Source organism: Protopterus annectens, chromosome 9.part0, assembly GCF_019279795.1.
Source record: "Protopterus annectens isolate FY-2018-M chromosome 9.part0, PAN1.0, whole genome shotgun sequence".
NCBI lineage: Eukaryota > Metazoa > Chordata > Ceratodontiformes > Protopteridae > Protopterus > Protopterus annectens.
Window position 1 is genome coordinate 2,622,941 of NC_056743.1, and position 16,495 is coordinate 2,639,435.

The 16,495-nt window shown below is 44.2% G+C and overlaps 1 protein-coding gene across 1 annotated transcript in view; it reads right to left on the reverse strand.

Annotated features, from left to right (window-relative positions):
• The window catches only part of PPFIA1 (PTPRF interacting protein alpha 1), a 2,891,353-nt gene that overhangs the window by 2,378,372 nt on the left and 496,486 nt on the right, over nt 1-16,495 (reverse strand). The window contains exon 5 of the mRNA XM_044082514.1: nt 16,126-16,200. Within this exon, the coding sequence (XP_043938449.1) occupies nt 16,126-16,200 (75 nt within the window). The remainder of the gene's footprint in view (nt 1-16,125; nt 16,201-16,495) is intronic.

Below are 16,495 nucleotides of genomic sequence, written 5' to 3' on the forward strand. Positions count from 1 at the left end.
AGGCAGGGAATGAGAGATATCACTGTGTCCAAGCTGTGGCTGTGTTGAGACCATACGCTTTTTAGGTACCACTGTAATTTCCTCATATGCAGTTTTGCAAATGGTATTATCAGAATGCAAGATGCCATGAAGCCCAAAGCCTGCAGAATTTTTCTTGCAGTTAATTGGGTCTTTGTTGCCATTGTTTTGAAATATTGAGTCAGTTGTAATTGCTTGTCTGGTGTAAGATGAGCCTTCTGGGCCGTTGTGTCCAAGCTGGCACCCAGGAATGTCATTTTTTGTGAGGGTACTAGTTTTGACTTCTTTTCGTTTACTGTGTACCCCAGACAATTCAGTAGATGCTTTACAAAAGCCAGATGTTGTAATAGAATGTCTTTTCTTTCTGCTTGAATGAGGCAGTCGTCCAGGTATGGATATATTTGAGTTCCTCGTTGTCTGCAGTATGCAATTGCTGGTGCCAAGCATTTTGTGAATATTCTGGGAGCAGTATATAAGCCAAAGGGCAGTGTAGAGAATTGAAAATGGGTTGAACCTGCAAAGAAATGGTGGTATCTTCTGCAACTTTGTCTGATAGGGACATGCAGGTATGCCTCCATGAGGTCCAACGTAACCAGCCATGCTTCCTTGCCCAACATGGGAAGTAGCTGCTATAGTGTTAGCATCTTGAATTTGGGAACTTGTAAGTAAGTGTTTAGAATTGAAAGGCCCAGAATTGGTCTCCAAGCATTTTCTTTTTCTGAGTACTAGGAAGAGTCTTGAGTAAAATCCTTGGCCTTGCTCTTGAGTTGGTACCCTTTGAATGGCTCTCATGGCCATGAGAGCTGTAATTTGTTTTCGAGCCTCTGCCCTTTGATTTTGTTGCAGGTTTGGCATTCCTCTTTTTATTGGCAAGGTGTGAAAGTGGAATCTGTATCCTCGTAAAATTATGTCTAGTACCCATTTGTCCTTTGTGACCATGTGCAAGTTGTCTGCAAATAGTGCTAGCTTTCCCCCCTGGGGGGCTGACAAAAGAGCTTTGTTTGGCCAGTTGAGGTGCAAGTCATTGAGTTTGCCTTCTGGTGGATTGAGGCCTGTCTTCTCCTCCCTTCTGGGTTGGAGTGCCCCATTGGCGAGGTTTATACTGAGCTTGTGGTTGTCCTCTGCCCCTTGGGCGCCTGTATTTACCCCTCTGAGGCCTGTCAGTGGCTGGAAAGGACCAATTTTTTGTTGGCCAGTTTCTGCTGAAGCGAGGGGGTTGTACTTGTAGGAAATCTTTGACTGTCTGCATTGATTTTGCCTTATCTTCCATTTTCTTTAAAACTTCTTCTGCTTTAACACCAAAAAGAACATCCTGCTTTAAGGGAGCATCGAATAGTTTTGCTTTAACATGATCAGGCAGACTTTGTTCCTTTAACCAGGCATGCCTACGTATAACTGATCCAGTAACAGCTGCTCTGCAGAAGGCCTCTAAAGAATCAAACCCACATTGCAAGGTATGTTTGCCTACCTGCTCGGTAGCGTGCAACAAATCCTGTACTTCTTTCAATTCAGATTGTTGAGGGAGGGTGGTTATCTTTTGTTTTAACTGAGAGATCAGAAATTGCTGATACTTAAGCATATGAAATTGACAGTTTAGAGCTCGCACAGCTAAAGTGGCTGAGGTATAAACCTATTTCCCCCATCTGTCTAGTGCTCTTGAATCCCTTTCAGTACTGGATTTTTAGCCATGGAAGCCCTAGCCCCCTTGGGACCCTGGGAGATAGTCTCTGGGTCAGCTACTGGGCTTTTGTAAAGAAATTTGTGGGAATCAGGTACTCTGTAGTATCTGTCAGGCTTGGCCGGAGCAGGAGGCAGAGAGTCAGGGTTGAAACTGGATTCTAAATAGACATCATCCACAATGTCCAAAACAGGAGGGATGGCTAGAGGTCTGTGTTGGGGGAGTAAAAGAAACTCTCTGAGCCTTTTCTTGGAATCAGAGTAATCCTGACCTTCCCAGTGAAAATGTTCCCTCATAGTAAGTTTCCCCAAAAGAGTAATCTTCTGGAGGGGAAGCTGAGGGAATAGAGTCCTCAGCATCAGAATCTTCATAAGGAGAGAAGGAATAGTCTTGGTCCTCAGAGGAATCCGAAGAAATAAACAGTTGTTCAGAGGAAGCAGATTCTTCCTCTAGTCTAGACCTTTTGTCAGGAGGGGGTTGAGACCCCCTGAGAAGAGAAAATTAGAAGTTATGTACCTACCATAACGTTCCATGTTAGTTGTCTTCTCTCGCCTTCTTTCTTGCTGGATGGGTTCGGAGCCGATCCTCGGCTCTGACTCGGCACTTGCTTTAGCTTAGGAACTCCTTTTACCAGCTCGAGGCAACCCTATATCCCATGATGCAAGGCGGAACTACCTCAGATCTCATTTGGTAGCTAACCTACCCTGCTAAAGACTATCCTAACATAATTAGGAACACAAGTTCCTAATAGAAGTCCTCATATGAAGGCTCAGGAGGAAACAACCTAATAGGAACTCTTCAAGATCTGTCCAGGCCAGGGGGAAGGAGGGAGGACGAAGAAAGAAGGCGAGAGAAGACAACTAACATGGAACGTTATGGTAGGTACATAACTTCTAAATGTTAAGTTGTCAATCTCGCCTTCATTCTTGCTGGATGGGACCGCGTCCCTAGCACCTGTATCCCGGGTGGCTCAATGGAACAGACTGTTGAGAACTGTGGAACCAAAACTGGCCCTATCTCTGGAGGCCAAGTCCAACTTGTAATGGGAGACAAAGGTATGAGGCGTAGCCCAAGTAGCTGCTGCACAAATGGTATCAATGGGTAGTCTATCCTGAAAAGCTGCAGAAGTGGATAGACTCCTGGTTGAGTGTGCTTTTGGCTTAGAAGATAGCTGCTTGCCTCTGAGAGAGTACACATAGGAAATAGTGGAAGTCAACCATCTGGATAAGGTCACTTTAGAGACTGGAAGACCTATCCTGTTTTCTGCATAGGAGACAAATAATTGGTCCGATTTTCTGAATTGTTTAGTTCTATGCAAATAGTACCTGAGCTGACGATGGACATCCAAAAAATGCAGTTTCTGTTCAGCTCTGTCGGAATAGTTTGGGAAAAGACTGGTAGGTCTATAGATTGGTTAATGTTGGTTTGAGATACGACTTTGGGGAGAAAGGAAGGGTTAGTTCTTAATGATACCCTGTCCTTATGAAAACCAAATAAGGGGAACGATGCAGAGAGCTTGAATCTCGAAACCCTCCTTCCAGAAGTGGCAGCCAGTAAAACTATAGTTTCCCAGGTCAATAACTTCAAAGAAGATCAAGCAGACGGTTCAAGGGAGGTAGTATCAAGGATGCCAACATTAAGTTTAGATCCCATTGCGGAGGAGGATGCTTTATAGGTGGTTTTAGGAGAAAACTCCTCTCAGAAAGGCCTTGCATAATCTATGAGACATAATGTTATTGTCATGCAAGCCAACATGATACTTGGAAATAGCAGCCAGTTGTACTTTGACTGTAGATGACGAGGATCCTGAATGAAAAACCTCCGCCAGGAAATCTAAAACCGAATGTACAGGAGCAGTAAAGGGATCAATATTTCTGGAATTTGCCCAAATAGAAAAACGTCGCCACTTGCTAGCATAAACAGTCCTAGTGGACGACTTCAAGGAAGACACTAAAATGTCTCTGACGGAGTCCGAAATCATCGATAGCCTGGCTAGGGTAAGAAGTGGAGCAACCAGGCAGTGAGGTTGAGAGAATGAATGGCCCCGGTGCTGCTGACCCGACTGGTGGATCAAGAGATCCGGAACTGGGTCCAGATGCCAGGGCTGCACCAGAAGGTGACGATGCAGAGACGGAAACCAAATTTGTCGAGGCCAATGTGGGGCAATGAGGATCAACTTGGCTCTCAAAACGGTGGCTTTCTGAATGACTTGTGGAATCAAGGGAAAGGGAGGAAAAGCGTACAGAAGTCCCCGGGGCCAATCCTGGGTTAGAGAGTCTCTCAGGGTTGGCCTGGAAGGGGAAAGAGAGTGAAAAATCGGGCACTTGTTGTTTTGAGGAGTAGCAAAAGATCGCAACAAGGAGTGCCCCACTTCAGAAAAATCTGATCCACTACAGATTGATTGAGAGACCACTCGTGAGGCATCAGAATGGATCTGCTCAGCCTGTCCGCTAATAGGTTGGACCTGCCGGGGATGTGCGTTGCTATCAGAAACCGCTGAGAAGAGATCGCCCATTGCCAAAGTCTGAGAGCTTCTCGACATAACGGATAGGACCTGGTCCCGCCCTGTTTGTTGATGTACCAGACCACGGACATGTTGTCCGTTTGTACTGCAATAGTCCCCGTGGGAAGAAAGTCGTTGAGGGCTTGCAACGTTAAAAGCACTGCTCTCATCTCCAGGACATTTATGTGCAGATAGTATTCTATGGGTTGCCACGTCCCGTGGATCATCCTGCCCTGATAATGCCCCCCCAACCCGATCAGAGAGGCATCCGTAGTGACTGTGGCAACTGGAGGAGGGGGAATAAAGGGTCGGCCCTGATGAAGAAGAGGGGAAGATATCCACCAGTTCAGATGAGCTCTGCACGACTGTGTGACCAAGATTTCGTGCCTCATCGGGAGACTGTGGTACGACCACTGCGTGAATAGCATCCACTGCAGAAGACGCATGTGGAAGCGAGCCAGTGGTAGAAGAACAATGGCCACAGCCATAAGACCTAGAACCTTCAGTATAAATTTGGCTTTGATCTTGTTGCTTTGCAATAGAAGCCGAACAAATTTTTGGATGTCCAGAATTCTTTGATCTGTTAGTCTGGCTAACATTTTGACGGTGTTTAATTCTGCCTATAAAGGTGATAGATTGGCAAGGCAGCAGAGAAGATTTTTCAAATTTACTGAAATTCCCAAACTCCTGCAAAGCTGTAGAGTGTAGTCTCTGGACTGAAGAAGCTGACACTTGGTGGTGGCGGAGAGGAGCCAGTCGTCCAAGTAGGGAAACACCTGGAATCCTTGACGCCTCAGATGAGCTGTGACCACTGCCATGCATTTGGTAAACACTCTGGGGCTGAAGTGAGGCCAAAGGGCAGTGCTCTGAATTGGTAATGACTGGTCCCTAGCCAAAAGCGGAGAAACCTTCTGGAGCGCCTGTGAATCTTTATGTGATAGCACGATCCTGAAGGTCTATAGAGCACATCCAGTTGTCCTTGCCCAGAAAGGGCAGAATGGACTGAAGCGTGACCATCCGAATCTTGCCTTCTTGACAAATCTGTTTAGATTGCTCAGGTCTAATATTGGTCTCCAATCTCCCGTCCTTTTGGGGACCAAAAAGAATCTCGAGTAGACGCCGGATCCTACCTGGTCTGCCGGCACAGTCTGGACGGCTCTTTTTCTAGGAGCTTTGAAACCTCCTGTTCTGCCAAATCCCTTTGACCGGGTGAGATGTCTGGAAGGGATTGTAGAGGTACGGGAAACCTTTCGAAGGGGATTTTGTAACCCTCGGATATGATCGACTGTACCCACATCTCTTGAGATAGGGATTGCCAGGCTACTGGGTACAGCGAAATCCTTCCCCCGACTGCCTCCAAGGGTGGACAGTCGGCAACACCTCAGGGATGCTGAAAGGGCTTCTCAGGAAGAGACTCCCTGTTGCCCTGGTTCTGAGGACCCCCTGCCTCTAGGGCGGCATCTATTATTGTTACCCCCTCTGCCTCTGGGGGTAAACTGACCACGTGTCCGTGTAGCTCCTTGGGCTTTACGGAACCACATCTTCCCCTTCTGACCCTTGGGGTATGGTCTAGAAGGAGTGGAAAACTGACTCCAATGGCAGAAAGAGTTTTACCGTCCTGCTCACACCTGGTCAAGGTATCCTTCACCTGAGGTCCGAACAAAGCCGAACCATCAAAGGGGGTATTAGTGAAGGATGCCTTAAAGGGGTCCACAAAATTACAAAGCCGCATCCAGGCTTGGCGCCTAAGAGCAACTCCTGTGCCTGCGCTGCTCGCTCCATCGGCCGCATAGGATATGAGCCGCATGGAGGAGTTAGATATGGAATTCAGGATTGCAAGCTGCGAGGCAAGCTTTTCCTGAGCCCCAGCAGCAGAAGGATCCTGGACTACTTCACCCAGTTCCTTGAGAATATCTCTGAAGCCTGGTGAAGTGACAAAGATAATTCAGCGAACGATAGCAAAAGTCGCTGAAGAAAACATCCGCTTTCCATACCTGTCCATGGTCCTAGAATCCTTGTTAGAGGATGGACAGGTACTGAAGGATCCACCAGTTCCTTCTTAGTGGCCGCCACCACCATAGCATCCACAGAGACACCCTTGGAAAGGAACTGTTTGTCCGAAGGGGCCGTGATGAATTTGGATGGTCTCCTGGGGACAGGTTCCACAGAATCTGGAGCCACGCCTTCCGAGCCACTACCTGCATCAGTGGGTCGAAAGGCGGAGACACCCAGGAGGTGGAGGGTCGGGATCCAAAAGCCTCCAGGTATACCGACTCATCCTCGGAGGGGTCAATGGAGGGCCAATTCCCCCTGTTTGAGGAGCTCAAGGATGTCTGAAAAGGAGACCTCCTCAGAGGGGACCGGGGAACCCTCTGACTCATCTAAGTCGGTATCAGATGTAGTAGACTCAGGGAGTCTGTGTGTTTCCTCTACACGTCCTCTTCCGAGGGGTTCCCCTACAGGATCAGGAGAAACCTCGAAGAGGAGGAAATTCCCAATGGGGAAACCTGGGGCGATGGATCCCTGGGCCTGAGAGCAAGAGGCTGGCAAGAGGCGCCTGCAGGCACTGATGAGGGAGGAGCTAGAGGATGGACCGCTGACCAGGCTCAGAGGCCAGGACACTCCTCATCACCTCAAAGGCTCCCTCCCGGGAGGCCGGAATATCCCCGCCCGAGGAAACAGGAATGCCCGGCTCCACTGAGAGGGAAGGCTCGAGGCCGATGTCGCCGCCGAGCTCACCAAAGCCAAGCCCCGAGAGGGAGAACGGGTCGGACAAGGGTCCGATGCCACTAGCCCCCTCGGAGCCGAGAACGGAAACCCGACGACCGGATCCCTCCAAGGAACGTCTCAAGGAGGAGATCGGAGCCGAGCATGACGGAGCCGAAGGATGTATCGGCTCCGCACCAAACAGTCGCTGTCCCGAAGCTCCGCCCAACTCTGATGTGGAGTCGGAGGAGGAAGTTCAAGGGGTGAGGCTATAGCCGAAGTCTGTTGAGACGGGCTATGGAGCATTTGGGCCAGTGCCTGAGACTTCAACAGCCTGCTTACCACCCTCTCCAAGTCGTGGTCAGACAGTCTGGAAGATCTCGAAGATCGGCTCCGATGGCTCCGCTCTGACAAAAGAGGAGACCCCGGAGCAATGTGGATACTCAGTAACGAAAGGGACCGAGATCTCTTTCGGGACAGAGCCATCGGAGCCGAAGTCCCCTGAACTCCAGATGGAGCCGAAGGTTTCTCGGCTCCGATGCTGGATAAAAGTGTCGGCTCCAGCCGGAGCCGACAAGGCTACAGTAGATAAGGTATCGGAACCAGCCGGCACCGAACCCACTACTTTTGAGGCAGATACATTGGTTCCAGCCGGAGCCACCGGAGGAGGCTTGGAAACTGAAGCCTGAGCCTTCGGTGGCTTAGAAGGTTTCCCAGACCCTGCTTTAGAGGGAGAACCTTCTGGCTTAAGTAAGCCACGGAGGATAAGTTTATTCCTCCTTTCCTGCAGGACTCTCTGGCTAAAGGAGTGACACAAAGCACAGGAGTCCTGCAGGTGCAAAGGCCCCAGGCAATAAACACAAGAAGTGTGACTGTCTGTCAGAGACATTTTCTGACAGCACGAGTCACACTTCTTGAAGCCTGAGACCTTGCCTTCCCTAGAATATCCTAGGTGGAAGAAACACAGACAAACCCCAACAAACACACAAAATTAATCCCCTACACACAACACACAGGAAGGGATTAACAACTGGGGTTTTAGGCCTAACTAAAACTTTTACACTAAAGGTTTAAAAAGGAGTTATAAAAGTTTGAAAAACAAGGGAATAGGGTGGGCTGTATTCACTACAGACTATATTATGACTAAAAGGGGAAAATAAAACCCTAACTAAGCTTCTCTTTCTTTGACAAGAAATTCACTTACCTCTGCTGGTAAAGGAGACCTCTTTCGCTAAGCGGCAAACGAGATCTGGGGTAGTTCCGCCTTGCATCATGGGATATAGGGTTGCCTCGAGCTGGTAAAAGGAGTTCCTAAGCTAAAGCAAGTGCCGAGTCGGAGCCGAGGATCGGCTCCGAACCCATCCAGCAAGAATGAAGGCGAGATTGACAACTTAACATCAAATCTTCAGCCATCTTGAGCATCTGTTTCTTAGGCATAGGGCCTTGAACAGGAGACTGAAGTGAAGCCTTTTTCGGTTTGGAAGGAGTCTTCGACTTGGAAAACATTTTGACTGTAAGAGTCGTCGGTCTGAAAATGCCTTCTGAAACCGATGGCGTTTCAGAAGCACCGACGTCCCTGGAAGGTAAATCGTCAGTAGGGCCTGAAGTAAAAGGCTGCATTGGCCTAGTACATTCCATCAAAATATCTGTAGCGGTCTCGGTTTCTTGAACTATGGTAGTCAGAGGCTGCGTCGGAGCCTCACTGATAACCGGAGACCGGATCAACCGAAGCCTCGGAATCGGGCTTAGGCCTGGGCTGTCGATCCTTATCCCTGTGCCTTTTGTGCATGCCAGTAGTCAGAAGCTCCGACGGCATGTTATAATTAAATTTTCTGCCAAAAAAGTGTTGTGCGAAATCAAATCGTCTTTTAATAGTACGTTTATTAAATCTAGCACAAAAACGACAAGAAGTGACGTCGTGATCAGGGCCTAGGCAAGGTATGCATTAAGAATGAAAATTCTTATGAGGTATTTGCTTCCCACAAGAAATGCAATTGTTAACTTTTTCTGACATCGGTCTGAGGTAAGAAAAATTTCCCCAACGGGGTACCTAGCTTTATAGAAGACTTCGGTCTGAAATTCGAATTCGAAAATCTCAGGAGTCGGCCGACCGGCACTTGCAAACTGCTTCTGCTTTGGGCACCGCACGGCAAGAAAGACTGAAGAAAACGGCGTCGGTTGCAATATATGTACCCCTGGCGCACTGACGTCAGGGATGAGGCGACTGCAACAGACGTCGGACCAAGACTTTGGAAATCCGGCCAACTGCAGGACCGCCTGACGGCAGGATAACCCAAGTGTAATGACTGCAGCAGGGTAACACGATGAACATCAACACAGCATCCGCTGCAGGACTACATTGTAGTACATTGATTAGAATTCTGAACTCGGCCACTAGTCCCAGGGGTCTGGACACAAGTCAATTTTTATTTATTTGTGCAATATATACTTACATATATATTCCATGTGCGAGCAATATTTATTTATTATATCCATAGTCACTATTACTTAACCTACTCTAGTGCAATATTAGACAAATAATTTAGGCATTATTCAATCTGTAGTGTGTTTTGTTTTACTTTAAACAGGGCAGTTAATTTAACTCAGGGGAGGGTATTCTTTTCATATATGAGTGCTGACAAATGCCTCTGCTCTTTCTTCCGTGTACTGTGAAGAGTACTGTATTTGTTAATTATGTTTATTCCTCTACTTGTACATGTTGTTTCACTTTCCTTTATAACCTCAAGAATTGAGCTAATGCATGACATTTCCTTTAGGCTACACGTGTGTAGTTCTAAATGACAATAAAGTTTACTTTAACTTAAATTTAATGCTATTGGTTGCCAATTCTCAATTACTATAAGATGGAAATCAAAGTGTAAACCATCTGTAATTGAAGTAATGAATATTGTAAAGGAGATAAAATAACTAAAGGTGAGATCTTTAGAAAGAGGAAGGACCACAGTACATAAAAATAAATGGAATTTGTGTAAATAACACATGTAGAACAATGTTCCGGAGAAGAGCAAGGTTTAAGGAAAAGCTGTCATTGACCAATTTACGCAATGCTGGGGTGGGTGGTAATTGTTAATAAGAAACCATACGTATACTGCATTACGCAATGTTGGGGTGGGTGGTAATTGTTAATAAGAAACCATACGTATACTGCATTATGCAATGCTGGGGTGGGTGGTAATTGTTAAGAAACCGTACGTATACTGCATTACGCAATGCTGGGGTGGGTGGTAATTGTTAATAAGAAACCATACGTATACTGCATTACTCAATGCTGGGGTGGGTGGTAATTGTTAATAAGAAACCATACGTATACTGCATTACATAATGCTGGGGTGGGAGGTAATTGTTAATAAGAAACCATACGTATACTGCATTATGCAATGCTGGGGTGGGTGGTAATTGTTAATAAGAAACTATACGTATACTGCATTACGCATTGCTGGGGTGGGAGGTAATTGTTAATAAGAAACCATACGTATACTGCGTTACGCAATGCTGGGGTGGGTGGGAATTGTTAAGAAACCATACGTATACTGCATTACATAATGCTGGGGTGGGTGGGTGGTAATTGTTAATAAATCCTTCCTCATTTCATAGTTTATAATCTCAACCTCATTGCCTCTCAATGTAACCATGTTTAAGATAATTTACATATCATGTGAATTTTATTTAATCAATATGTAAATTTCACGGTTTTCTTTTTATTATTATGTTAATGCTATTTCTTCTGTATGTAATTGTGTTGCGTCTTCTCCATGTTGGTGCTTTTCTCCCCAGGCCTCTACTGAAAAAGGACATGTATCCAGCTAGACTAGCCCGGTCAACAAATGTAAAATAAAATAAAATAATAAAATAAAATAAAATAATAAGAAACCATACGTATACTGCATTACGCAATGCTGGGGTGGGTGGTAATAGTTAATAAGAAACCATACGTATACTGCATTACGCAATGCTGGGGTGGGTGGTAATTGTTAATAAGAAACCATACGTATACTGCATTACGCAATGCTGGGGTGGCTGGTAATTGTTAATAAGAAACCATACGTATACTGCATTACGCAATGCTGGGTTGGGTTGTAATTGTTAATAAGAAACCATACGTAGACTGCATTACGCAATGCTGGGTTGGGTGGTAATTGTTAATAGGAAACCATACGTATACTGCATTACGCAATGCTGGGTTGGGTGGTAATTGTTAATAAGAAACCATACGTATACTGCATTACGCAATGCTGGGGTGGGTGGTAATTGTTAATAAGAAACCATACGTATACTGCATTACGCAATGCTGGGGTGGGTGGTAATTGTTAATAAGAAACCATACGTATACTGCATTACGCAATGCTGGGGTGGGTGGTAATTGTTAATAAGAAACCATACGTATACTGCATTACGCAATGCTGGGGTGGGTGGTAATTGTTAATAAGAAACCATACGTATACTGCATTATGCAATGCTGGGGTGGGTGGTAATTGTTAATAAGAAACCATACATATACTGCATTACGCAATGCTGGGGTGGGTGGTAATTGTTAATACGAAACCACACGTATACTGCATTACTCAATGCTGGGGTGGGTGGTAATTGTTAATACGAAACCATACGTATACTGCATTACGCAATGCTGGGGTGGGTGGTAATTGTTAATAAGAAACCATACGTATACTGCATTAAAATAATGAAAATATCACTGTTTACCTTCTTTACTACTGTCTGTGCATCAATGTCATGTAAACTGCAATGTAATAAAGATGTTGATGCTTAAAACAAAAAGCATCTTAAAAGGCATCAGCATTTGTTTGACAGTATACAACTGACTGGAGTTTCTAAATGCCCATTTTTAATATATTAGGCACAAATGTCAATGTGTAGCAAGCATCCAAGGGACATGAGCCATACATAGCGCTTCGAAGAATAATGTCAACATGCACTTGCGGCTGCAAAATTGACTTTCTATGACACTGTGACAACATTGTGAGAGCATTACTGTTAAAGTTTAACGTTACACTGAATTAGTATGAAGACTGGTGAGCCCTAAAAATAATATTATGGACCTATTACTCAAATCACCTAATGAGACCAAGAAGAGGGACTGTAAGAAGGTAAGTGAAGTAAAAAAAAAAAAGATAATGACATTTTGAGAAAGGTGCAGGAAGGATTACAAGGGAGAATCAAGGAAACTGTAGGAAAGTCAAACACTAAACTGTACCACCACTGACGATACGAAAACCAAAAAAAGATAGAAGTGCCAGTACCATTCAATGAAGCAGACAACGATTGTGTTAGCGCTTTCAATCACTTTTAATATTTTGTGACCTTCCTCAGAAACAAACTTTTCTAATTGTCACTTCTTTAAATACTCTTACACAGGAAGTTACATCATCATTTGTCATAAACTTTGCTGTTAAATACATATAAATTCATATAAGTCCCAATAAATATTGTGAAAATGAATAATGGACATAATGTATATCATATAATAAAACAGTTTAAATTACCTGTATAATAAAAAACATTTTAAATTGCATAACATTACCTATAATAATAGAGGAACACCTTAAATGATAAAAGTAATCTAACAGCAGCTGCCCACGCAGGTATGAGTTTTATGTAGCAGCATGCTAAACTCAGAAGTGTTAACAATCAAGGAGTATGTGCCACACTGCAAAGCAGTAGAGTAACAGCAGATGCCCATGCAAGTATGAATTCTATGTAGCAGCATGCTAAACTCAGAAGCGTTAACAATCGAGGAGTATGTGCCTCACTGCAAAGCAATAAAGTAACCCAAATTTTAGGTACCTCCAGAAGGTGTGTATATGACTCAATTATCTGTGATGGTAGAGTCAATCTATGTATGTACAGTTTAGCTTAAGTAGGTTTTCTTTATATGGAGGCCAAAAGTATTTTTTTATAGCAACACAAAGCTCACGATTTAGGAGAAGCTGACTAGGACAATCTGACAACCCATAACACCACTGAAGAATAGAAGGGAAAAGACAGAGACTGCCAATGCAGACAAAGACAGAAGCTCTTATTAAAAAATATAAAGGCAAGTAAATTAACAGAAGTCTGAAAAATCACTGAATACCTACATGAGGAGTGTACAGTGTGCCAACAGAAAAACACATTGTCAACGCATACAGCACAATGACGAAAGGACAGTGGGACTGAATACTTACATGAGGAGTGTATAGTGTGCCAACAGAAAAACACATCCTCAAGGCATACAGCACAATGATGAAAGGACAGTGGGACTGAATAACTACATGAAGAGTGTACAGTGTGCCAACAGAAAAACACATCCTCAAGGCGTACAGCACAATGACGAAAGGACAGTGGGACTGAATACCTACATGAGGAGTGTACAGTGTGCCAACAGAAAAACACATCCTCAAGGCATACAGCACAATGATGAAAGGACAGTGGGACTGAATACCTACACGAGGAGTGTACAGTGTGCCAACAGAAAAACACATCCTCAAGGCGTACAGCACAATGACGAAAGGACAGTGGGACTTAATACCTACATGAGGAGTGTACAGTGTGCCAACAGAAAAACACATCATCAAGGCGTACAGCACAATGACGAAAGGACAGTGGGACTGAATACCTACATGAGGAGTGTACAGTGTGCCAATAGAAAAACACATCCTCAAGTTGTACAGCACAATGACGAAAGGACAGTGGGACTTAATACCTACATGAGGAGTGTACAGTGTGCCAACAGAAAAACACATCCTCAAGGCATACAGCACAATGACGAAAGGACAGTGGGACTGAATACCTACATGAGGAGTGTACAGTGTGCCAACAGAAAAACACATCCTCAACGCGTACAGCACAATGACGAAAGGACAGTGGGACTGAATACCTACATGAGGAGTGTACAGTGTGGCAACAGAAAAACACATCGTCAAGGCGTACAGCACAATGACGAAAGGACAGCGGGACTGAATACCTACATGAGGAGTGTACAGTGTGCCAACAGAAAAACACATCCTCAAGGCGTACATCACAATGACGAAAGGACAGTGGGACTGAATACCTACATGAGGAGTGTACAGTGTGCCAACAGAAAAACACATCCTCAAGGCGTACAGCACAATGACGAAAGGACAGTGGGACTGAATACCTACATGAGGAGTGTACAGTGTGCCAACAGAAAAACACATCCTCAAGGCGTACAGCACAATGACGAAAGGACAGTGGGACTGAATACCTACACGAGGAGTGTACAGTGTGCCAACAGAAAAACACATCCTCAAGGCATACAGCACAATGATAAAAGGACAGTGGGACTGAATACCTACATGAGGAGTGTACAGTGTGCCAAGAGAAAAACACATCCTCAAGGCGTACAGCACAATGACGAAAGGACAGTGGGACTTAATACCTACATGAGGAGTGTACAGTGTGCCAACAGAAAAACACATCCTCAAGGCGTACAGCACAATGACGAAAGGACAGTGGGACTGAATACCTACATGAGGAGTGTACAGTGTGCCAACAGAAAAACACATCTTCAAGGCGTACAGCACAATGACGAAAGGACAGTGGGACTGTTGAAACTGAATTCACCTCAAGGCTTGGCGAGTACCTTCACAAGTTGGACCCCATTTTTACAAAATCTCACAAAGCTGACACTAGCGTATAGAGTGCATTTTATACAGCATATATCATGGACAGAAGCAGGTTAAAAAACTAAAAAAGCTGGGTGCACAAGTCCCAGCACAGAAAACTGCCCAATCCTGGTAATGTGCACTGGTACAAGGACTGGAAAAAATGACAGTGCAGAATCCTCAAGACAAGGAAGCATTCCTACAGTAGGGCTAGGTCAGGATCAGGGGGAGAATAACCCCCCCCCCCATTGCAGAAGGGAGTAGCAGTCCACAAAAAACACAAAACTGATAGACTGAATGGCCAATAAAACAGCCATAAAGATGAGAGAATGGGCTATTCAGGATAAGAAAATGATGTAGTTACTAATATGCAAGAAGGCCAGCATTTCTGGACAGAAGCTGGACAAAACGTTTAAGACAGAAATTATAGGAAAGAAAAATACTTGCACAAGAAAAACTGTCAAAAACTTAATGCAAATTTATGTTTATTAATACAACAGATTTATGAAAAAAATATAGATCAAGAAACCTTGGACTGTTCGGAAAAAGAAGCGCCTGAGGAAGTGCGAAAATATAAAGAGCAAAATGTAGACATTTTTAAAAGGTATAAAAAAGAAATATGGACATGGGAAAGAGACAGATCTGATACAAGGCAATATTTAAGCAAAGGAGAGAACAAATCAATCAACACAAAAAAGCAGCTCCAAAGATATTCAGAGAGAAATACAGGCAAAAGCATTGAGATCTGGAAAATTTCACAACGCAAAAGAAAAAAATAAGACCACAACATTTAACAAGACAGAAGCTCTTAGTGTAGAAAATCTAACTCTGAAAACATCACAGCATGACAGAACAACGAATCACCAAATTAAGGGGAAACCAGTGCAATGGGAAGAATCACATCAGTTGCCATATGAAGATACCTTGGAGCCTTCAGTAAGAAACCAGTACAAAAGTTCACTGGAGTTGCACAGCCAGGGAAGGAACAGGAAACTGGCAACTCTGACACAGTCAATGCTGTGGAATGATAGGACAGTAAGTTCCCATATGTAACCGCAAAGGATGAAACTGAAAAGAATATGGCACAAGATGATGTTCTGGACCTTTCTGTAGAAAGCCTGCAGGAAACTGAGAACAAAGAATGTGTGCTTAGTTTAGATGAAAATGCTCGAAGGGAACAAGAGCAAGAGCAATGAAGCGTAACAACTCTACTAAAAAGGTTTCATTTTGCAGTCAAGTTAAAGAGTCACTCCAGAACTTATGCCCTGTGAAAATTAAACTATCCCAGACTTTGGCTTTATTTCTGTCCACTCCGGATCTTATAAATATGAATTAGGTCAATATGAATAGGATATCCACGACAGCCTCAAGACACGAATCCAGTATCTTCTGGATGAATCTGAAACAAAGTTTTCTGAAAATCCCAACACTCATCCTAAAAGACAGTGTGTGACCCAACCAGTAGTTTTAATACAAGATATGCACGCCACTAAATACAGGAAAATCAAACTGGACATAATACCCAGAAATGTTCAGTGCAAAATAAAACAACATGTGCAAGGAAGGATGTGACTGCTTACCTCTTTACGGGAAGCGGCAAGTTCTTCCTCTAAAATGCTACATCTTTCTAGTGCTAAACGCAGTCGCTCTCGTACCTAAAGAAAAACAAGATCAATGTACATTAGCTGTGTAAGTGAGGTTAACTGAGCTTACAACAACTAAACTCATCTCTGCCATGATCACAATTTTTTTTTTGGCACAAAACTCAATTATGCAATCACTGACCGTCACATAACAATATCTTTCTAAATCATTTTGCTCCATTATGGATGCTTACATACCAAAATTACAGACTCAGAATGACTCAACTCAATTAGGTTCATAGGTGTGTACTAGGCTAATGGCCCTGGAGCCTTTACAAACCTAGCCCATAGGATTACCCTGACATTC